The 24,500-nt window shown below is 49.6% G+C and overlaps 1 protein-coding gene across 3 annotated transcripts in view; it reads left to right on the plus strand.

Annotated features, from left to right (window-relative positions):
* The window catches only part of aup1 (AUP1 lipid droplet regulating VLDL assembly factor), a 51,865-nt gene that overhangs the window by 24,097 nt on the left and 3,268 nt on the right, over positions 1-24,500 (plus strand). For all 3 annotated transcript variants that reach the window (XM_085975780.1, XM_085975794.1, XM_085975788.1), the window contains 3 exons: positions 12,671-12,776; positions 14,586-14,741; positions 21,894-22,072. In XM_085975780.1, coding sequence (XP_085831906.1) covers positions 12,671-12,776; positions 14,586-14,741; positions 21,894-22,072 — 441 coding nt within the window. The remainder of the gene's footprint in view (positions 1-12,670; positions 12,777-14,585; positions 14,742-21,893; positions 22,073-24,500) is intronic.

The following is a 24,500-nucleotide window of genomic DNA, read 5'->3' on the forward strand; positions in this document are numbered from 1 at the left end:
GTGGAGATAAGGAATAACAAGGGGCAGAAAACACTGGTAGGAGTAATATATAGGCCCCCAAACGGTAGCTATACTGTTGGACAGAATATTAATCAAGAAATAGTAGGAGCTTGCAACAAAGATAATGCAATAATCTTGGGGGACTTTAATCTTCATATAGACTGAACAAATCAAATTGGGAAAGATAGTCTGGAGGACGAGTTCATGGAATGCATTCGGGGCAGTTTTCCAGAACAATATGTCATGGAACCAACCAGGGAACAGGCTATTTTAGATCTTGTACTGTTTAATGAGACAGGGTTAATTAGCAATCTCATAGTAAAGGATCCTCTGGGGCAGAGTGATCATAATGGCCCTGAAATTAGGATCGGGGGCTTGCCGCGCGTGTGATATACCTATCAATTCATCCAATGAAAAGCGACGAGTTAAGAAAGTAACTATAGGTTTTTATTGGCTAAATAACAGAGCCCACCCTCGTGGGTGATCGGATCCAACAAGGAGGAATACCAGCCAGTCGACCACCTTTATACCTGGGCAGGTAGGTGGAGCCATGGGCGGAGTCAGCAGTGGTCAGCCCAGGTATAACAGCGTGACGAGGCGACCTCGTATAGTGATACAACAGTGTGAACAGTGATAACCGTAGAGTAACGATATAACAGTGATAACTATAGTGTAACGATAGTGAACGACAAAAGTGGTTTACCACATTCACCCCTTGTTTAGATTTGAGTCCGGCGGGGTGATGTGTACTACCAGTTCTGGTATGTCAGTCTGTCTGGAGGCCTCGTAAGCCTTTCCGATCGTCGCAGCGGCGGTGTTGCATTCTCCGGTGGTGATGCTGGTGTCTGCGTGGTCGGCGAGGGCTCGTGGGGTTCCGGCATGCCGTCTACCTGGTCTGGAATCGGGGGGGGGGGGCGGTGGGGGGGGGTGAAGGTGGTGTCTCTGGAATGCCCGAGGGTGCGAGGTCTCGCAAGGAGACTGTGTCCTCCCGCCCGTCTGGGTATGCCACATAGGCGTACTGAGGGTTGGCGTGCAGGAGGTTCACCCTCTCGACCAGGGGGTCCGTTTTATGGGCCCTCACGTGCTTTCGCAGCAGGACGGGCCCCGGAGAGGTCAGCCAGGTTGGTAGCGTTGTTCCTGTAGTCGACTTCCTGGGGAAAACAAACATTCGTTCATGGGGGGTGGCGTTAATGGCAGTGCAAAATAGTGACCGGATGGAATGCAGTGCTGCCGGGAGGACTTCCTGCCAGCGGGAGGTTGGGAGGCCCTTAGACTTTAAGGCTAAGAGGACGGCATTCCATACAGTCGCGTTCTCTCTTTCCACCTGGCCGTTCCCTCGAGGGTTGTAGCTGGTGGTCCTGCTTGCAGCAATACCTCTTGCTAGTAGGAACTGGCAGAGTTCCTCGCTCATGAAGGAGGAGCCCCGGTCACTATGTATATAGTTTGGGAACCCGAACAAGGCGAAGAGGTCGTTCAGGCATTTAATGACCGTGGTTCTGGGCAGGGGAAGGCGAAGGGGAAACGGGAGTACTCATCAACAATGTTGAGGAAGTACACATTACGGTCATAGGACGGGAGGGGCCCCTTAAAATCGATGCTCAAGCGCTCGAAGGGGCGGGTGGCCTTGATCAGGCTTGCTCTGTCCGGCCTAAAGAAATGTGGTTTGCACTCGGCACAGGTCTGGCAGTTCCTGGTCATGGTCCTGACCTCCTCGATGGAGTAGGGCAGGTTGCGGGCCTTAATGAAGTGGTAAAGTCTGGTGACTCTGGGGTGGCAGAGGTCGTTGTGGAGGGTCTGAAGTCTATCAATTTGCGCGTTAGCGCATGTAATTTGTGATAGAGCATCAGGGGGTTCATTCAGCTTACCTGGCCGGTACAAGATATCATAATCATAGGTGGAGAGTTCGATTCTCCACCTCAAGATCTTGTCGTTCTTGATTTTACCCCTCAGCTTGTTATTAAACATAAAAGCGACCGAACGCTGGTCGGTGAGGAGGGTAAATCGTTTGCCTGCCAGGTAGTGCCTCCAGCGTCGTACAGCCTCCACAATCGCCTGGGCCTCCTTCTCGACCGACGAGTGTCGGATCTCAGGGCCCTGTAGGGTCCTTGAGAAGAAGGCCACCGGTCTCCCCTCCTGGTTAAGGGTAGCGGCGAAGTCGGATGCATCGCTCTCCACTTGGAAGGGGATGGACTCATCCACCGCGTGCATTGTGGCCTTAGCAATGTCTCCCTTAATGAGGGAGAAGGCAGCGCACGCTTCCTCAGTAAGGGGGAAGGATGTGGACTTCATGAGGGGTCTGGCTTTGTCCGCATAATTGGGCACCCATTGGGCATAGTAGGCGAAGAGCCCCAGGGTTCTCTTCAGCGCCTTTGGACAGTGGGGGAGGGGTAACTCCATGAGGGGGCGCATTCTTTCGGGATCGGGGCCGATGACTCCGTTCTCTACTACGCAGCCGAGGATGGCAAGGCGCGAGGTGTTAAACACACATTTCTCCTTATTGTAGGTGAGGTTCAGCCGTTGGGACGTACGGAGGAATCTTTCCAGATTAACATCGTGGTCCTGCCGGTCGCGGCCGCAGATGGTGACGTTATCTAGATAGGGGAACGTGGCGTGCAGCCCGTTCTGGTCAACCATCCGGTCCATCTCCCTTTGGAAGACCGAAACCCCGTTGGTGACGCCGAAGGGAACCCTAAGGAAGTGGTAGAGGCGGCCATTCGCCTCGAAGGCGGTATACTGGCGGTCCTCAGGGCGGATAGGGAGTTGGTGGTAGGCCGACTTAAGGTCGATGGTAGAGAATACTCGGTATTGTGCAATCTGATTGACCATATCAGATATGCGGGGAAGGGGGTATGCGTCCAGCTGGGTGTACCGGTTTATGGTCTGGCTGTAGTCGATGACCAGGCGGTTTTTATTGCCGGTCTTAACGACCACGACCTGGGCACGCCAGGGGCTGCTGCTCCCCTCGATGATGCCCTCCTTCAGGAGACGCTGCACCTCAGAGCTAATGAAGGCTCTGTCCCCGGCGCTGTACCGCCTGCTCTTGGTAGCGACGGGTTTGCAGTCGGGGGTGAGGTTAGCGAACAGGGAAGGTGGCGGGACCTTGAGGGTGGATAGGCCGCAGGTGTTACGCGGTGGGCGGTTTAAAGGCTGCTGGTTGTCGACTGTGAGTTGGGGGAGGGGTCCGCCGTATGCTAGAGTGACGCTTTGGAGGTGGGATTGGAAGTCCAGCCCTAGTAGGACGGCAGCGCAGAGCTGGGGGAGGACGAGGAGTTTAAAATTTTTATACTCCGTGCCCTTAACCGACAGGGTCACGACACAGTAGCCGCTGATGTCTGTGGCGTGGGACCTCGATGCCATCGAGATCTGGTTGCGCGTTGGCCGGACAGTGAGGGAGTAGTGGCTCACCATGTCTGGGTGGATGAAACTCTCCGTGCTTCCGCTGTCGAACAGGCAGGTCATGGCGCGGCCGTTTACTTTGATGTCCATCATGGACTTGGACAGGTGGTGCGGGCGGGCTTGGCCCAGTGTGACGGAGGCTAGTGTGTGGCTCAGCGAGCTGCCGTAGTCTGCGGGTGAGGCGGTGGTCGAGTCCGGAGGCGAGGTGGCGGTCGAGCATGGAGGGTAAAATGGCGGCGCCCACGAGGTTGGACAAAATGGCGGAGAAGATGGCTGCCCCCACAACTCACATGAGGCACTGCTGGTGTCGGTTGCCTGGATCAAAGATGGCCGCCCCATGACTCACACGTGGGGATGCTGGCATCTGTGGCCTTGATGGAAGATGGCCGCCCCCACAACTCGCATGAGGCACTGCTGGCCTCTGTTGATCTCTGTTGGCCTGTGCAGGCCTTAGCAAAGTGGCCTTTCTTCAGGCAGCTTGAGCACGTCGCGTTTCTCGCTGGGCAGCGCGCCCTAGGATGTTTCGCCTGGCCGCAGAAGAAGCAGCCGGCGGCCCGATCGCGGGGGTCCGAAGTCGCAGCCGGTACCGGGGGTGGCGGTCCCGATCGGGTCCGGGACGCCGACGCAGAGGTAGGTCCCAGGGGCGGCGCTGCGAGGGGTATCACGGTCGGGGTCGGTCCCGAGTCCCAGGGTCGCAAATTACTGTACCTGGAGTACGCCTCGAGGTCCCGATGGGCCACTTCTAGGGAGCGAGCGAGGGCTGCAGCTGTGTTCAGGTCAAGGTCCTTTGCTTCAAGAAGTCTTTGCCGTGCGTAGTCGGACCGCAGGCCTTTCACGAAGGCATCGCGGACATTATCTTCAGTATTTTCTGCCGCTGATACCGCTTTAAAGTCACAGTCCCTGCCGAGTGCTTGTAGCGCCCGTAAAAATTCATCTACCGACTCTCCTGGCTGTTGCGGGCGGGATCTTAGGAGGTGTCTGGCATACATGGAGTTTACCGGGCTCCGGTACTGTTGTTTCAGCAGGTTGATGGCGGCTTCGTATGTTTTAAGGTCCCGGATGAGTGCGAATACTTTAGGGCTCACTTGGGCGGTCAGAACTCTTAGCATGGATTTCTGAGGCACGCTGGATTCTCCCAGGTAGGATTCGAAACAGCTCAGCCAGTGTTCGAAGTCGAGGGCTGAGTTTGCTGCCTGTGGGTTTAGATCCAGGTACGGTGGTCGGAGGGCTCGCAGCCAGGCTGGCTGCTGTGGCTGTTGTAGCTGGGCGTCTGGCTGGTCGCTTGGCTGGTCGTTTGACTGCTCAAGTGTCGACATTTTAAAATTTAGCCAATAAAATTGATATACCTATCAATTCATCCAATGAAAAGCGACGAGTTAAGAAAGTAACTATAGGTTTTTATTGGCTAAATAACAGAGCCCACCCTCGTGGGTGATCGGATCCAACAAGGAGGAATACCAGCCAGTCGACCACCTTTATACCTGGGCAGGTAGGTGGAGCCAGCAGTGGTCAGCCCAGGTATAACAGCGTGACAAGAGGCGACCTCGTATAGTGATACAACAGTGTGAACAGTGATAACCGTAGAGTAACGATATAACAGTGATAACTATAGTGTAACGATAGTGAACGACAAAAGTGGTTTACCACAGCGTGCAAGCCCCCGATCTGCACTCACCCTGCGCGCCGACATCTGAAGCCTGGGCCTGCTTGCGTTTCCTGTCACAGGCCCGGTTCAGCTGTCGGCGCGCTGTGCTTACCTGATCCAGCGGCGTAGTTAGTGTGATGTGCCGGCTGGGATCAGGTGAGCACTGTGCAGCCAATCGGGGGAGGGGAAACGCATTCATGAGTTTGACAGTAAGAGCTGTCAAACTCCAAGTATGGGCTGCCAAAACACTACTATAACTTTAAATAAAATTTTAAAAAACATCCCACTGATTATATTAGCTATAAATAAGTTTTTAAAAATGTTTTAAACAATTAATCAATTTTTTGAAAAAAATAAATTTTTAAAAAATAGGGTCTAAAACTGAACTTACCTTACTGTAAATTCTTTAAAAATAACAAACCTGTGGAAAAAAAATTTCTACATTGTACTAAAAGCCCACTTACCTGAAAAACTAAATACTTACGCCTGGTTTTTCCACGCGTAAAGCCCTGAGGCCTTTACACGCGCGCAACGCTGAAAAAAAAAGGAATTTCACTGCGCACGCGCTGCCTGTGCAGTCGCGCGCGCTCTGCCTCTTAACCCCTTGGGTCAGAGGACAGGAAATGCCGGTTTTCAGCGCATGCGCTGTGCATGCTGAAAACCGGCAATTCCCCCGGGCACACGCGAGAGTACCCCGTCCGTACTCGCGCGTTGGGCCCGGAATTACTGGGCCAATATGATAGAATTTCAACTTAATCTTGAGAGTGACTTACCTAAGTCTGAAACTAGAGTCTTAACCTTTAACCCTGTCTCATTACACAATACAAGATCTAAAATAGCCTGTTCCCTGGTTGGTTCCATGACATATTGTTCTAGAAAACTGTCCCGACTGCATTCCATGAACTCGTCCTCCAGACTATCTTTGCCAATTTGATTTGTTCAGTCTATATGAAGATTAAAGCCAATTACATAGGTATGAGGGGCGAGTTGGCTAAGGCAGATTGGAAAAATAGATTAAAAGGTATGGCGGTAGATAAGTAGTGGCTAGCATTTAAAGAAATATTTAATTATTCTCAACAAAAATACATTCCATTGAGAAACAAAAACTCCACGGGAAAAGTGATCCAACCATGGCTAACTAAAGAAGTTAAGGATAGCATTAGATTGAAAGAAGATGCTCATAATGTTGCAAAGAATAATAGTAAGCCTGAGGATTGGGAGAGTTTCAGAAACCAACAAAGGTTGACCAAAAAAAATGATAAAAAGGGAGAAAATAGAATGAGAAAACTAGCAAGAAATATAAAAGCAGATTGTAAGAGCTTCTACAAGTATGTAAAAAGGGAGAGAGTAGCAAAAGTAAAAGTTGGTCCCTTAGAGGCTGAGACAGGAGAAATTATTATGGGGAATAAGGAAATGGCAGAAACATTAAACAAATATTTTGTATCTGTCTTCACAGTAGAAGACACAAAAAGCATATCAAAAATGGTGGGGAACCAAGGGTGTAATGAGGGTGAGGAACTTAACATAATTAATATAAGTAGAGAAAAAGTACTAGAGAAACTAATGGGACTAAAAGCCGACAAATCCCCTGGATCTGACGGCCTACATTCTAGCGTTCTAAAAGAGGTGGCTGAAGAGATAGTGGATGCATTGGTTTTGATCTTCCAAAATTCCCTAGATTCTAGAATGGTCCCAGCGGATTGGAAGGTCGCAAATGTAACACCGCTATTCAAGAAAGGAGGGAGAGAAAAAACAGGGGACTACAGGCCAGTTAGCCTGACATCAGTCGTTGGGAAAATGCTGGAATCCATTGTTAAGGAAGTGGTAACAGGGCACTTAGAAAATCATAGTATGATTGGGCAGAGTCAACATGGTTTTATGAAAAGGGAAATCGTGTTTGACAAATTTATTAGAGTTTTTTGAGGGTGTAACTAGCAGGGTAGATAAAGGGGAACCAGTGGATGTCGTATATTTGGATTTCCAAAAGGCATTCGATAAGGTGCCACATAAAAGGTTATTACACAAGATTAGGGCTCATGGGGTTGGGGGTAATATAGTAGCATTGATAGAGGATTGGTTAATGGACAGAAAACAGAGAGTAGGGATAAACGGATCTTTTTCAGGTTGGCAGGCTGTAACTAGTGGGGTGCCGCAAGGATCAGTGTTGGGGCCTCAGCTATTTACAATCTATATTAATGACCTAGATGAAGGGACCGAGTGTAATGTATCCAAGTTTGCTGATGACACAAAGCTCGGTGGGACAGTAAGCTGTGAGGAGAACACAGAGTCTGCAAAGGGATATAGATAGACTGAGTGAGTGGGCAGTAAGGTGGCAGATGGAGTATAATGTAGGGAAATGTGAGATTCACTTTGGTAGGAAGAATAGAAAAACAGAATATTTTTTAAATGGCGAAAAACTTTCAAATGTTGGTGTTCAGACAGATTTGGGTGTCCTTGTGCAAGAAACACAGAAAGCTAGCATGCAGGTACAGCAAGCAATAAGGAAGGCAAATGGCATGTTGGCCTTTATTGCAAGGGGGTTGGAGTATAAGAGTAAGGAAGTCTTGCTACAATTGTACAGGAATAACAACAGAAAATGCTGGAAAAACTCAGCAGGCCAGGCAACATCCGTGGAGAGAAATTAGAGTCGACGTTTCGGGTCGAAATCCTTGAAGAAGGGTTTCAACCCGAAACGTCGACTCTAATTTGTCTCCACGGATGTTGCCTGGCCTGCTGAGTTTTTCCAGCATTTTCTGTTGTTATTTTGGATTTCCAGCATCTGCAGTATTTTGCTATCATACAATTGTACAGGGCCTTGGTGAGACCACACCTGGAGTACGGTGCACAGTTTTGGTCTCCTTATCTAAGGATGGATACACTTGCCTTAGAGGCGGTGCAACGAAGGTTCACTAGATTGATTCCTGGGATGAGAGGGCTGTCCTATGAGGAGAGATTGTGTAGAATGGGCCTATACTCTCTGGAGTTTAGAAGAATGAGAGGTGATCTCATTGAAACATACAAGATTCTGAAGGGGATTGACAGGGTAGATGCTGAGAGGTTGTTTCCCCCTGGCTGGAGTGTCTAGAACTAGGATAAGGGGTTGGCCATTTGGGACTAAGATGAGGAGAAATTTCTTCACTCAGGGTTGTGAATCTTTGGAATTCTCTGCCCCAGAGGGCTGTGAATGCTGAGTCTTTGAGTATATTCAAGACTGAGATCGATAGATTTTTGGACTCTAGGGGAATCAAGGGATATGGGGATCGGGTGGGAAAGTGGAGTTGAGGTCGATGATCAGCCACGATCTTATTGAATGGCGGAGCAGGCTCGAGGGGCCGTATGGTCGTCTACTGCTCTTATTTCATATGTTCCTAAAAGATAAGATAAAAAGGTATACCGTATAAACCAATTCTGACTTACTCGTGGTTTAACCATAATTAACTGTTCTGTCTTTATTCACTATCACTAATAGTAGCGACACAGATTAATAAGGCCATAAAAAAGCAAACAAAGCACGGGTTCATTTCTGGAGGAATAGAATTGAAAACCGAAGTTATGTTAAACATGTATAGATCCCTCGTTAGACCGCACTGTGAACAATTCTGGTCTCCACATTTTAAAACGGACATAGAGGCACTGGAGAAGGTGCAAAAAAGATTTACCAGTATGATACCAGAATTGAGAGTTTATATTTGTCAGAAAAGATTGAACAGGCTGGGGCTCTTTTCTCTAGAAAGGAGAAGACTGAGGGGTGACCTGATAGAGGTCCTTAAGATTAAGAAAGGATTTGATAGGGTAGACATAGAGAAGGTAAGAACATCAGATATAGGAGCAGGAGTAGGCCTTTCGGCCCATCGAGCCTGCTCCGCCAATCAATAAGATCATGGCTGATCTTCTACCTCAACTCCACTTTCCTGCACTATCCCCATAATCCCTTGATTCCCTTAATATCCAAAACTCTATCGATCTCTGTCTTGAATATACTCAATGACTGAGCCTCCACAGCCTTCCAAAGATTCACCACCCTCTTGAGTGAAGAAATTTCTCCTCATCTCAGTCCTAAGTGGCCGATCCCTTATTCTGAGACTGTGACCCCTGGTTCTAGACTCTCCAGCCAGGGGAAACATCCTCCCTGTGTCTACCCTGTAAGAATTTAGCATGTTTCAATGAGATCACCTGTCATTCTTCTAAACTCTAGAGAATATAGGCCTAGACTACTCAATCTCTCCTTCTAGGTATATATTGATGGCATTAGATGTAGGGCTAGAGGAGGCTTGTGTGGAGCATAAACACTGGCATGGATATGCTGGGCTGCACAGCCTGTTTCTGTGTTAATACTTTGTATTCCATATTAAAAAATCAATGTGAAAACATCTTTATAATCTTACAGACTGGTTGCCCAAGGTGATTGAGAAAACGGCTTTGTGGGCAGATGAGCTGGTTGCGGGAGCAGTTGACTTGAAGACTGACATGTTTGTGTTGGTGCGCAGATTATACATACGACCAGAGCTGCCCTGTCTATCACTTGCTGGCAATTTTCTCACCACCTTCTCTTAAGGCATCTAATTCTTGCTAGCAGTTGGCTACTCCCTGGTACCTTCCCTGAATTTCCAGTTGTCTTGTTCGAGCGCTGTTAGTTTGTTTGGCTTCACGAGCACGCAAGTGCGATCCTGTTCTCGCTCAACACATGAGGAGAGATTGAGTAGACTAGACCAATATTCCCTAGAATTTAGAAGAATGGGAGGTGATCTCATGGAAGCGTTTAAAATTCTTACAGGGCTTCATGAGGTAGATGCTGGGAGGATGCTTCCCCTGGCTGGGGAGTCTAGAATTAGGGAAAATATCAATGGACTGGTCAGGTGGGCTGAAAAGTGGCAAATGGAATTCAATCTGGAGCAGTGTGAGGTAATGCATTTGGGGAGGGCTAACAAGACAAGGGAATGCACTATAAATGATAGGATACTGAGAAATGTAGAGGAACAGAGGGACCTTTGGAGTGCATGTCCACAGATCCCTGAAGGTTGCAGGGCAGGTAGATAAGGTGGTTAAGAAGGCATACGGGATCTTTCCTTTATTAGCCGAGGCATAGAATATAAGAGCAGGAAGGTTATGCTAGAGCTGTATAAAACACTGTATAGGCCGCAGCTAGAGTACTGCGTGCAGTTCTGGTCACCACATTGCAGAAAGGTTGTGATTGCACTAGAGAGGGTGCAGAGGAGATTTATGAGGACATTGCCAGGACTGGAACATTTTAGCTACGAGGAAAGATTGGATAGAAACATAGAAGATAGGAGCAGGAGTAGGCCATTCGGCCCTTCGAGCCTGCTCCGCCATTCAACAAGATCATGGCTGATCATCCAAACCCTAGCACCCGGTCCTTACACCGACAGCCATCCCACCCAAGCCCTATCCGCGTAACCCCACGTATTTAATCCCCCCTAACACTAAGGGTCAATTTCTTTTATTTTTTATCATGGCCAATCAACCTAACCCGCACATTTTTGGACTGTGGGAGGAAACCGGAGCACCCGGAGGAAACCCACGCAAACACGGGGAGAATGTGCAAACTCCACACAGACAGTCACCCGAGGCCGGATTTGAACCCGGGTCCCTGGCGCTGTGAGGCAACAGTGCTAACCACTATGCCACCGTGCTGGGATTGTTTTCTTTCGAACAGAGGAGGCCGAGGGGAGACTTAATTGAGGTGTATAAAATTATGAGGGGCCTAGATAGAGTGGATAGGAAGCACCTAGTTCCCTTAGTAGAGAGGTCATAACTGGGGGCATAGCTTTAAAGTAATTGGTAGAAGGATTAAAGGGGAGTTGAGGAGAACTTTTTTCACCCAGAGGGTGGTGGGGGCCTGGAACTCACTGCCTGGAAGGGTGGTAGAGGCGGAAACCCTCATCGCATTTAAAAAGTACTTGGATATGCACTTGAAGTGCCGAAACCTACAGGGCTACGGACCAAGAGCTGGGAAGTGAGATTAGGCCGGAGAGCTCTTATTCAACTGGTGCAGACACAACGGGCTGAATGACCTCCTTCTGTGCCGTAAATTTCTATAATTCTATAGGAGTCAGAGACTCAGAATAAGGGGTTGGCCATTCAGGACTGAGATGAGATATTTCTTCACTCAGAGGGTGGTGAATCTTTGGAATTCTCTACCCCAGAGGGCTGTGGAGGCTCAGTCATTGAGTATATTCAAGGCAGTGATTTTTGGATATTAAGGGATATGGGGATAGTGCTGGAAGGTAGAGTTGAGGTAGAAGATCAGCCACAATCTTATTGAATGGCAGAGCAGGCTCGAAAGGTGGAATGGCCTGCTCGTGCTCCTAGTTCTTGTGTTCTTATGGCTGAGGTTAGCTCGTTCCTCAGAGACTGCAGATTGAACCTAGCACCTTAATGCTGATACTTGGTGGTTTTACCAGTAAGCCATCCAGGCAGATCCACCTGTCTCGCTGACTTTCATTGGCATCTGGTTCACCCCCCATGGGTCGATTAGGCTTATATTCGCTAGAGTTTAGAAGAATGAGAGGGGATCTCATTGAAACTTATAACATTCTAACAGGACTAGACAGACTAGATGCAGGAAGGATGTTCCCGATGGCGGGGGAGTCCAGAACTAGGGGTCACAGTCTAAGGATAAGGGGTAAGCCATTTAGGACTGAGATGAGGAGGAATTTCTTCACCCAGAGAGTGGGGAACCTGTGGAATTCCCTACCACAGAGGCAGTTGAGGCCAATTCATTAAATATATTCAAGAAGGAGTTAGATATATTTCTTGAGGCTAAAGGGATCAAGGGATATGGGGAGAAGGCAGGGACAGGGTGCTGAATTTGGATGATCTGCCATGATCTCATTGAATGGCGGAGCAGGCTCGAGGGCCGAATGGCCTACTCCTGCTCCTATCTTCTATGTCTATGTTTCTAAACCTTTACCAAACACTGGTTAGGCATCAGCTAAAGTATTGTGTTCAATTCTGGGCACCACACTTTAGGAAGGATGTCAAGACCTTAGAGAGGGTGCAGAAGAGATTCTAGTGGAATGGTACCAGGGATGAGGGACTTTGAGAAGCTGGGGTTGTTATCTTTAGAGCAGAGGTTAAAAGAAGATTTGATAAATGTATTCAAAAATGGAGTAGATAAGGAGAAACTGTTTCCAATGACGGTAGGGTCGGTAACCAGAGGAGACAGATTTAAGGTGATTGGCAAAAGAACCAGAGGCGACATGAGGGGAAAAAAATTTACGCAGCGAGTTATGATTTGGAATGCACTGCCTGAAAGGAAGCAGATTCTTTCGATAGGGAATTGGATAAATACTTGAAAAAATTTGCAGGGCTATTGGGGGAAGAGCAGGGTGGGGGGGGAGTGCGACTAATTGGATAGCTCTTTCAAAGAGCCGGCACAGGCACGACAGGCTGAATGGCCTCCTGTCCTGTATCATTCTATATTCTATGATTCTATAAATGCAAATTGTTGTTGGCACGAGTGTTTTGTTATTGCCTGCATTTCCTCTTCAGCTGCGTTTCCTGGGAGCAGAGTGAATTCGACAGCAGTTAATACGAGTTCTGTAAGCAGCACTCAGTTCGTCGTCACCTATATGTCTCCAAGTCTGATGATGGTTTTTCTTTCGACAGCATTTAGCTATGGAACTCGGTGTTGTGTCGACTCAGCATACCAAGTCCGATAAAGTGGAATACCTCAAAAGAATGAAGCACATTGCACCACAAGCGGCCAGCTCAGGTCAGGGTTGCGCACTGGCTGCTCATGTGAATTTGCATGTACTCCGTGACTGTTTCATGCCAGGGCGGGGGGGGGGGGGGCACCCCCTTGTAAATAACAAACAGAAGGCAAGTTATAACTAGATTGCAAAGTCAGTCATTCAAGGCTTGAGATGTAAACCTTTTGACATTATCCAGACGTACCTCGCATCACTCAAAATAAGGTACATAAATACATCGAATTACATCGAGCCTACAACACCAAAACGGCTCCGGCCCAACTCGTCCATGCCAGTGTTTATGCTCCACACGAGCCTCCTCCCACCATTCTTCATCTAACCACATCAGCATTTCCTTCTATTCCTTTTAAGTGCATCTCTGCTGTTTGTCCCAACCACTCCCTGTGGTAGCAAGTTCCACATTCTCACCACTGGATAAAGAAGTTTCTCCTGAATTCCCGATTGGATTTATTAGTGACTATCTTATATTGATGGCCCCTAGTTTTGGTCTCCCGCAAGTGGCAACATCTTCTCTACATCTCCCCTTCATAATCTCAAAGACCTCTATTGGGTCACCCATCATCCCTCCCCTCCAGAAAAAAGAGCCCCAACCTGTTCGGCCTCCTAATAAGTATAATCTCTCAGTTCTGCTATCATCCTTGTGACTCTTTGCACCTTCCCCAGTGTCTTATCGAATATCTAAATGCTGTTGATTATAGTTTAACCTGCTCCGTACTGTTCCTGCCAGACTACTAATCAGAGTACGCTGTCCCTTTACAAAAAACAGTTCATCGTTTTGGCCAGTAACTGCAACTTTAAATTCCCGCCACAGAAAAATGACCTTCATTTGAAAGGAAAATGACCAATAATTCATCCCTGATGGCTCAAAATACAGGAGAGGCAATTTAATCGAAGGGTATAGGAACAGGCTTAGGCCATTCAGCCCCTTGAGCCTGTTCCACCATTCAGTCAAATGCAAAATCTACCTCTCCGCGCCCTCTGTGCTGTCAGACTGCTTGATTTACATCCAGTCTTGGATGAGTCTTAAGTTTCTGTAGCTGAACATTGAGAAGACCCAAGCCATCATCTTCGGCCCTCCACCACAAACTCCATACTGACTCCAATCCCCTCCCCGGCCACTGTCTCAGAATGTCCGCAATTTCACCATCCTCTTCGCCCCTGCGCTGAGTTTCTGGTACGATATCCTGTCGTCACAAAGGCTGCCTGCCTGCGTCCATCAGCTGCCGAGACCCTGAATTGTGCCTTTGTCACCTCCAGGCTCACTTTTGCCCCATCACTCTCTCTTGGCTGGGCTGGTCTCCTATCCTCCACTCTCCATAAACTTCAGCTCATCCAAAACTCCGCTGCCCGTATCCTACCCTGCGCGAAGGCACACTCGTCCATCGCACCACTCCTCCCTGGCCTACATTGGCTCCCAACACCTCCAATTTAAAATTCTCATCCTTGTGACCTACAGCCCCCACTGAATTCTCCATTCGTTTGACCGTGGCTGCGTTCTCTCCCAACCCATGTCTCACCCTTGGCAACAGTGCCTTTGGCTGCCTAGATCCCACTCTCTGGAGCCCCCTCTCCAACCTTCAAACCCATCCCTTCCACCAATTATTTGGTTGCCCTTCCTCAGCTTGACGGCCATTTCCCCTTTTGCCTCTGTGAAGCTCCTTGGGGTATTTTTCTGTTAAAAGTAGCAGTTAACTCGATGCAAATATATTTTTTCCACTGATTTTTTTTTAATAGAAAATCATGGAAGGTTAGTCGTATTGTTGCTGAGCGCAGTGGAATGAAGTTGGAAGCTTTGATCTTTGTTTCAACAGCTAACAGTCATCCTACTGGAGCTCGGGCTCGGACCTTCCTCCCAGGCCTTGGCATTACCAGTCTATCTGCAGAGGACGTTCGGATCGCAGGAATGGCAAAGCAGGTCAAAGAGGTGCTGCCTCACATCCCACTCAGTGTCATTAAGATGGACTTAGGTAGGACACCATTTTTATTTCATGCCCCAATTTCTTTTCTACTTATCCCCTATTATTTTTTCCCCCTCCTCACATCAGCAGAGGCAGCCATTTCCATGACCATTTAAGACTTGCATTTGTAAAGCGCCTTTCACGACCTCAGGATGTCCCAAAGCGCTCCACATCCGATACAGTGTGCAGGTGCACTGCAGCAACTCGCCAAGGTTTCTTCAACAGCACCTCCCAAATCCGCAACCTCCACCACCTAGAAGGACAAGTTCCCCTCCAAGTCACACACCATTCTGACTTAGAAGTATATCGCTGATCCTTCATCGTCGCTGGGTCAAAATCCTGGAACTCCCTCCCTAACAGCACTGTGGGAGTACCTTCACCACACGGACTGCAGCGGCTCAAGGATTGAATTTTTCAAGGGGGTGATTAGGTGTGTGGACGAGGGTAGTGCAGTTGATGTAGTCTACATGGACTTCAGTAAGACTTTTGACAAAGTCCCGTATGGGAGACTGGTCTAGAAGGTAAGAGCCCATGGGATCCAGGGCAATTTGGCACATTGGATCCAAAATTGACTTAGTGGCAGGAGGCAGAGGGTGATGGTTGAAGGTTGTTTTTGTGACTGGAAGCCTGTGTCCAGTGGTGTACCGCAGGGATCAGCGCTGGGTCCTTTGCTGTTTGCAGTATACATGAATGATTTAGATATGAATGTAGGAGGTATGATCAGTAAGTTCGCAGATGACACGAAAATTGGTGGAGTGGTAAATAGCGAGGAGGGAAGCCTCAGGCTACAGGATGATATAGACGGGTTGGTCAGATGGGCAGAACAGTGGCAAATGGAATTTAACCCTGAAAAGTGTGCGGTGATGCATTTTGGGAGGACTAACAAGGCAAGGGAATACACAATGAATGGTAGGACCCTAGGAAGGACAGAGGATCAGAGGGACCTTGGTGTGCATGTACATAGATCCCTGAAGGCAGCAGGACAGGTAGATAAGTTGGTTAAGAAGGCATATGGGATATGTGGTAAACCACTTATCGTTCACAACCGTTCACTATTGTTACACTGTTTGCACTGTTATCACTTTTGCCACGCACACTGTTATACCTAGGCATACCTCAGCTGACTCCGCCCATGGCTCCGCCTGCTTGCCCAGGTATAAAGGTGACCGCTTGGCTAGTATTCTTCCTTGTTGGAACCGATCACCCACGAGGGTGGGCTCTGTTATTTAGCCAATAAAAACCTATAGTTACTATCTTAACTCGTCGCTTTTCATGGAATGAATTGATAGGTATATCAGGATACTTGCCTTCATTAGCTGAGGCATAGGATATAAGAGCAGGGAGGGTATGATGGAACTGTACAAAACGCTAGTTAGGCCACAGCTGGAATACTGTGTGCAGTTCTGGTCGCCACACTATCGGAAGGATGTGATTGCATTGGAGAGGGTGCAGAGGAGATTCACCAGGATGTTACCTGGGCTGGAGCGCTTCAGCTATGAAGAAAGACTGGACAGGCTGGGGTTGTTTTCCTTGGAGCAGAGAAGGCTGAGGGGGGGGACCTGATTGAGGTGTACAAAATTGTGAGGGGCATAGATAGCGTAGATAGAAAGGAACTTTTCCCCTTAGTAGAGGGGTCAATAACAAGGGGGCATAGTTTCAAGGTAAGGGGCAGGAGGTTTAGAGGGGATTTGAGGAAAAACTTTTTCACCCAGAGGGTGGTTGGAATCTGGAACTCACTGCCTGAAAGGGTGGTAGAGGCAGGAACCCTCACAACATTCAAGAAGCATTTAGATGAGCACTTGAAACGCCATTGCATACAAGGCTACGGACCAAGTGCTGGAAAATGGGATTAGAATAGACAGGGCCTGATGGCCGGCGCGGACACGATGGGCTGAAGGGCCTTTTTCTGTGCTGTATAACTCTGACTCTGAGGTGGCTCATCACCTTCTCGAGGGCAATTCGGGATGGCCTTGCCAGCACTGCCCACAACAATCGAAGCTCGACACCAGAGCAAAGCAGCCTGCTTGATTGGCACCCCATCCGCCACCTTAAGCATTCACTCCCTCCGCCACCTTAAGCATTCACTCCCTCCACCAGCAGCACACCAGAATGAATGAATAAAAGAAACTAGTTTTTTTTTCATTCGTTCCTGGGATGTGGGCGTCGCTGGCAAGACCAGCATTTATTGCCCATCCCTAGTTGCCCTCTAAGGTAGTGGTGAGCCACCTCCTTGAACCGCTGCAGTCTGTGTGGTGAAGGTACTTCCACAGTGCTGTTAGGGAGGGAGTTCCAGGATTTTGACCCAGCGACGATGAAGGAACGGCGATATATCTCCAAGTCAGGATGGTGTGTGACTTGGAGGGGAACTTGGAGGTGGTGGTGTTCCCATGCGCCTGCTGCCCTTGTCCTTCTAGGTGGAGGGCGGGTTTGGGATCTGCTGCCAAAGAAGCCTTGGTGAGTTGTTGCAGTGTATCTTGTAGATGGTACACACTGCAGCCACGGTACGCTGGTGGTGGATGGGGTGCCAACCAAGCGGGCTGCTTTGTCCTGGATGGTGTCGAGCTTCTTGAGTGTTGTTGGAGCTGCACTCATCCAAGCAAGTGGAGTGTATTCCATCACTTAATTGCCGTGCCTGCACCCATCAGCTGCTGAGACCCTGAATTACAACAGTGACACCACTTCAAAAGTACAGGAAACTTTGTGATATCCGGGACCGGCGTGTTGCCGATCTATCAAAACTGCCGGACATTCAAAGTTAATTTTGAAGCATACGGAGGTTTTCATCTCCGTATCTGACAACAAACACTGTTGCTTAGCAACAGCTTCTAAAGAGTCGGCTGCAACTGCAAGCGTCTCTAGCTGAAGCTGTTGCTATAGCTACAGACCTTGCAGTGCCTGACTGGGGGGAAAAAAAGAACAAGAACTAAAAAAAAACTTATAGAAAACGGCTCCTGATTTTTGCCGTTGGATCGAGTATTCCGGACATACAACCTCCGGATAAACCAAAGTTTCCTGCACTTCATTGGCTGTAAAGCGCTTTGAGTCGTCCGGTGGTCGTGAAAGGTGCTGTATAAATGCAAGCCTTTCTTTGCTTTTTCTTTATCATTTACTTCTTACTGTGTGCACATCGGCTGTTGCGAGTGACCACACTTCAAGCAAGTCATTGTCTGAGAATCTATTTGGGACGTGTTGAGGACATAAAAGAACTTGCACGTGTATAGCACCTTTCAACGATCGGGAATAGATCATTTTGCTTGTTTGCTCCTTCCCAGCCTTAGGGCACTGAGGCTAACGGTAATGCCGCAACTAATAAGTATTTCACTACAAACGTGACACCTCTAGGTTTTATGCTTTATTAAGTACAGTGAGCAGTGCCCACCCTCCAGCTCCCACAGACATCAGTGGAGCTTGACTCTTTGACAGTAATGTGCTTTCTTTTATTAAATTGTCATTGCTATCTCAGTAAAGTTTCTAGTGCCAACCGTGGCTCAGTGGGCAGCACCCTCGCCTCGGCAGTCTGAAGGTTGTGGGTTCAAGTCCCACTCCAGGGACTTGAGTACTTAAAGCTAGGCTGACACTCCCAGTGCAGTGCTGAGGGAGTGCTGCACTGTCAGAGGTGCCGTCTTTTGGATGAGACGTTAAACCGAGGCCCCGTCTGCCCTCTCGGGTGGACGCGAGAGATCCCGTGGCACGATTTCGAAGAGGAGCCAGGGGGGTTCTCGGCCAATATTTATCCTTCAACGAACATTAAAAAAAAAAAAAATTATCAGATCATTATCACATTGCTGTTTGGGAGCTTGCTGTGCGCAAATTGGCTGCTGCCTAAATTACAACAATGCTTCATTGGCTGCAAAGTGCTTTGGGGTGTCCTGAGGTTGTGAACGGCGCTATATAAATGCAAGTCTTTCTTTCATGTATTGTGCTCTTGTCCTGGCTTGATGTGCAATAATGTTTGAACCTGGAAACGCTCCCTTCCAAAAGTGACGACAATTCTCCTTGAAGTCGACCTCGCAAGCGTTTGATTTAAAAGGTGGATAAACCAATGGAAAATGCCCGTATCGTTCATTGCCCGATTTCTGCCATTGGAGGGCGCTGTAACATTTAAATCTGGCTATATGTGCAGACTGTGAAAAATCGATGCAGAATAAGAGACTCCCTGTTTCTGCCTCAGGACACGCACAGGACCTGCGTCCATTGCAGTGCTTCTCAGATCTGCCTCTGCGGACACGATATTTAAAGGGGGTGCAAGAACAGAGACACCAGGGGGTGTTTGTGCACAGTGGTGTTCCCCAGGGGCCGGTACTAGGACCACTGCTTTTCTTGATCTATATTAATGACTTGGACTTGGGGTACAGGGCACAATTTCAAAATTTGCAGATGACACAAAACTTGGAAGTATAGTGAACAGTGAGGGGGATATTGATGGACTTCAGGAAGACATAGACAGGCTGGTGGAATGGGCGGGCACGTGGCAGATGAAATTTAACGCAGAAAAGTACGAGTTGATATATTTTGGTAGGAAGAACAAAGAGAGACCATACACACTAAATGGTACAATTCTAAAATGGGTGCAAGAACAGAGACCTGGGGGTGTTTGTGCACAAATCACTGAAGGTGGCAGGACAGGTTAACAAAGCTGTTAATAAAGCATATGGGATCCTGGACTTTATAACTAGAAGCATAGAGTGCAAAAGCCAGGAAGTTCTCATAACCTGTATAAAACACTAGTTTGGCCCCAGCTGGAGTATTGTGTCCAATTCTGGGCACCACACTTCAGGAAGGACGTGAAGGCTTTGGAGAGGGTGCAGAGTGATTTACTAGAATGGTTCCAGGGATGAGGGATTACAACAGCAACAACTTGTGTATTTATATAGCGCCTTTAACGTAGTTAAAATGTCCCACGGTACTTCACAGGAGTGTTCCAGAACAAAACTTTGACACCGTCTACATGAGATATTAGAGCAGATGACCAATCGCCTGGTCAGAGGTAGGTTTTAAAGAAGCATCTTAATAGAGGAACGAGAGATAGAGAGGTACAGTTAAGTGGCTAGAGTGGAGAACCTGGGATTGTTCTCCTTGGGAGCAGAGAAGGCTAAGAGGGGATTTGATAGAGGCGTTCATGAAGGGTTTAGATCGAGTAAATAAAGAGAAACTGTTTCCAGTGGCTGAAGGGGCGATAACCAGAGGGCACAGGTTTAAGGTGATTGGCAAAGGAACCAGAGGCGACATGAGGAAAAATGTTTTTACGCAATGAGTGGTTAGAATTTGGAACACACTGCCTGATAGGGCGGTGGAAACCGATTCAATAGTAGCCTTCAAAAGGGAATTGGATAAATACTTGGAGAAAAAAATGCAGGGATACGGGGAAATAGCGGGGGAGTGGGACTAACTGGATTGCTCTTCGACAGAGCTGACGCAGATTCGATGGGCCGAATGGCCTGCAACTGTAGAAGGCAAAATAGGAAATAAAATTAAGAGAAAGAACTTGCATTTATGCAGTGCCTTTCACGACCTCGGCTGTCACTCCAGGGCAGTGCTGAGGGAGTGCGGCACTGTCGTGGCGGCAGTACTGAGGGAGTGCGGCACTGTCGGAGGGGCAGTGTTGAGGGAGTGCAGCACTGTCATGGCGGCAGTACTGAGGGAGTGTGGCACTGTCGGAGGGGCAGTGCTGAGGGAGTGCAGCACTCGTGGCGGCAGTACTGAGGGAGTGTGGCAGTACTGAGGGAGTGCGGCACTGTCGAAGGTGCAGTACTGAGGGAGTGCTGCACTGTCGGAGGTGCAGTACTGGGGGGGGCAGTACTGATGGAGCACCGCACTGTCGGAGGGGCAGTACTGGGGGAGCACCGCACTGTCGGAGGGGCAGTATTGGGGGAGCACCGCACTGTCGGAGGGGCGGTACTGATGGAGCACCGCACTGTCGGAGGGGCAGTACTGGGGGAGCGCCGCACTGTCGGAGGGGCAGTACTGGGGGAGCACTGCACTGTCGGGGCAGTACTGAGGGAGCGCCGCACTGTCGGAGGGGCGGTACTGAGGGAGTGCGGCAGTACTGAGGGAGTGCGGCACTGTTGGAGGTGCAGTACTGAGGGAGTGCTGCACTGTCGGAGGTGCAGTACTGAGGGGGGGGGCAGTACTGATGGAGCACCGCACTGCCGGTGGGGCAGTACTGAGGGAGCGCCGCACTGTCGGAGGGGCGGTACTGAGGGAGCACCGCACTGTCGGTGGGGCAGTACTGAGGGAGCGCCGCACTGTCGGAGGGGCGGTACTGAGGGAGCACCGCACTGTCGGTGGGGCAGTACTGAGGGAGCGCGGTACTGAGGGAGCGCCGCACTGTCGAAGGGGCAGTACTGAGGGAGCGCGGCACTGTCGAAGGGGTAGTACTGGGGGAGCACCGCACTGTCGGAGGGGCAGTACTGAGGGAGCGCGGCACTGTCGAAGGGGCAGTACTGAGGCAGCGCCGCACTGTCGGAGGGGCAGTACTGAGGGAGCGCGGCACTGTCGGAGGGGCAGTACTGAGGGAGTACGGCACTGTCGGAGGGGCAGTACTGAGGGAGCGCGGCACTGTCGGTGGGGCAGTACTGAGGGAGCGCCGCACTGTCGGAGGGGCAGTACTGAGGGAGTGCCGCACTGTCGGAGGGGCAGTACTGAGGGAGCGCGGCACTGTCGGAGGTGCTGTCTTGTGAATGAAATGTTAAGCCGAACCCTAACTGTCCTCTCGTGGTACTATATTGAAGAAGAGCAGGGCAGTTATCCCCGGTGTCCTGGCCAATATTTATCCTTCAACCTACATCACTAAAACAGATTATCTGGTCATTATCACATTGCTGCTTGTGGGACCTTGCTGTGCGCAAATTGGCTGCCGCGTTTTCTACATTACAACAGTGACTACATTTCAAAAGTACTTCATGGGCTGTGAAGTGCTTTGGGACGTCCTGCGGTCGTGAAAGGCGCTATAGAAATGCAGATTCTTTATTTTTCTGCCTTCGTAAACCAAACTGGGAATTGTGTGTGTGGTTTTTTTGTTTAAAGTATTCTTTACAAAACATCCCTTGATGTGGTGTAGTTTTTGTGTGGCTTTTTTGAGCACTGGGTGGGCTGTGAGCAGCCCGTCTGAGCGGGCCTAAGCCTGTCCGTTGACCTTGCTTTGCTTTTCGCTTTCCTCAGTAAGCACAAAGTGCGTTGACACCACCATCACAAACCTGCTGGAGGGACGGGTACAGTTCACCCCAGAGGAAGTGTCGGTCAGTCCCTCCAGCTCGTCTTTGCCGAGTAAGCCTCACCTGGCACCTTGCGATTTGATCACCTCTCTGAAGAAGGCCCCGAAGGACGCACCTGCCACCAAGGTAAGCGCCAGTGCGGCGTCCGTCTGCTTCGATATTAGCTGCATTAACGTCGGCAGCTCCTGGCCCGCCCCGCCACCCCATGCCTCATGCAATGTCCAAGTAAGCTTGCTGGGTCCACTAAGGCGCTGTAAAAAGGAGTCTTCCGGCCACTCTTAACTTCGGGCGTAGCACTGCTCGTCCGACGCAAACCGTACTACAGTGTAAGGGTCTGAAAGCACTTGCGTTCCTCTTCCTCAGCCTATCCAGCCTGGCCCATCCCGGGTCTGTCTATGGCTCTTCTATTGGGGTGGGGGGGTTACCCCCTTCTCCCATTCCGTCATCTTTTACATAGAAACATAGAAGATAGGAGCAGGAGTAGGCCATTCAGCCCCTCGAGCCTGCTCCGCCATTCAATGAGATCATGGCTGATCATCCAAATTCAGTACCCTGTCCCTGCCTTCTCCCCATATCCCTTGATCCCTTTAGCCTTAAGAAATATATCTAACTCCTTCTTGAATATATTTCATGAATTGGCCTCCACTGCCTTCTGTGGTAGAGAATTCCACAGGTTCACCGCTCTCTGGGTGAAGAAATTCCTCCTCATCTCAGTCCTAAATGGCTTACCCCTTATCCTTAGACTGTGACCCCTGGTTCTGGACTCCCCCGCCATCGGGAACAGCCTTCCTGCATCTAGTCTGTCTAGTCCTGTTAGAATTTTATAAGTTTCAATGAGATCCCCTCTCATTCTTCTAAACTCCAGCGAGTATAAGCCCAATCGACCCAATCTCTTCTCATACGTCATTCCTGCCATCCCAAGTATCAGCCTGGTGAATCTTCGCTGCACTCCCTCCATGGCAAGAACATCCTTCCTCAGATAAGGCGACCAAAACTGCACACAATACTCAAAGGTGTGGTCTCACCAAGGACCTGTACAACTGCAGCAAGATATCCTTGCTCCTGTACTCGAACCCTCTCGCTGCGCAGGCCAACATACCATTTGCCTTCTTAACCGCCTGCTGCACCTGCATGCTTACCTTCAGCGACTGGTGCACAAGGACACCTAGGTCTCGTTGCACTTCCCCATCTCCCAATCTATTGCCGTTCAGATAATAATCTGCCTTCCTGTTTTTGCCACCAAAGTGGATAACCTCGCATTTATCCACATTATACTTCATTGATGAGCTTTGGGAGAGGATTAAATCAAAAGCAAGGGCCTAGAAATTCAGTGGGCCTTGCGCCCACTTAGCGCCTAAAGAGATCTTTTGCGCCGGCGGGGTGGTAGCGCGGAAATTGAGTGCAGCGGTATTGGCGGCGGTAGCCGTTAGCGCTGCGCCGGGACCGATGACATCATCGGTGTGCGCGGTGGCCCGTAACACCCCGAAACCCCGCCGATCCCCATATTTATTTGCGGCCGCCTCCTCCGCAGCGGGCGCAAACAGCGACCAGAAAACGGGGCCGTCCTGCTGCCATAGTGGGGCGCTTTAAAGCGGAAGGTGCGGCCGGCCGCTTTTTTGGCGGCCGCCTGCCCGCACCTCCTTCCCCGGCCTCCTCCACCCCCCTGCAGCATTGCCGTCTGGTTTCCGTGGAGCCCGGCACTTCTCCGTTGTGCCGGGCTCTTTTGCCGGCACTCGCGATCGGGGCTCCGGCCGTTGCAGGCACCTCCCCCTTAAGAGAAGGAGGAGGCCTGCAGTACCGCAGCCTGCCGCACCGCATCGGGTGGCGCTGCGGCAACTAGCGCGCCGATATTCAGTTGCAGCGCCCCAAACGGAGGCGGGCACACCCTGGTATAGCGCCCGCTTCCGAATTGGGGCGCAGAAGACGAATATACGGCGTGCGCTAATGCCTCCCCGCCCAGCGCTAACTTTTGGGCGCGAGCGAGCTGCCCGCGCCCAAGTGAATTTCTAGGCCAAGCAGTTTGTTAATACCTCCGTATCTCTCAATCTGCCTTTAATGGACCTGTTGCTCGCTGTCTTTTTCTGTCAGTTTGGACGTCATGACCAGCTACCGGAACGGCAACTGGCCAACATTAATTACCCGGTCTAGAAGGCTGCCTGCAGTAACCGTGGGTGGTGTAGGTGTTGGGGGCTTGTGTATATTGTAAAATACATCATTTTAATTACGATGAGGAATGCATGATTCAGTGTCAGCCGTGGCTCAGAAGGGTAGCGCCCTTGCCTGGGTCAGAAGATTGTGGGTTCAAGTCCCACTCCAGGGACTAGAGCACAAAAATCTAGGCTGACACTAACAACAACAACTTGTATTTATATCGCGCCTTTAACGTAGTAAAACGTCCCAAGGCGCTGCACAGGAGTATTTTAAGACAAATTTGACACCGAGCCACGTAAGGAAAAATTAGGGCAGGTGACCAAAAGCTTGGTCAAAGAGGGAGGTTTTAAGGAGCGTCTTAAAGGAGGATAGGGGGGTGGAGAGGTTTAGGCAGGGAATTCCA

This window comes from Somniosus microcephalus, chromosome 2, assembly GCF_052327205.1.
Source record: "Somniosus microcephalus isolate GS21.2 chromosome 2, FLI_Smic_1.0, whole genome shotgun sequence".
In the NCBI taxonomy this organism is placed as follows: domain Eukaryota; kingdom Metazoa; phylum Chordata; class Chondrichthyes; order Squaliformes; family Somniosidae; genus Somniosus; species Somniosus microcephalus.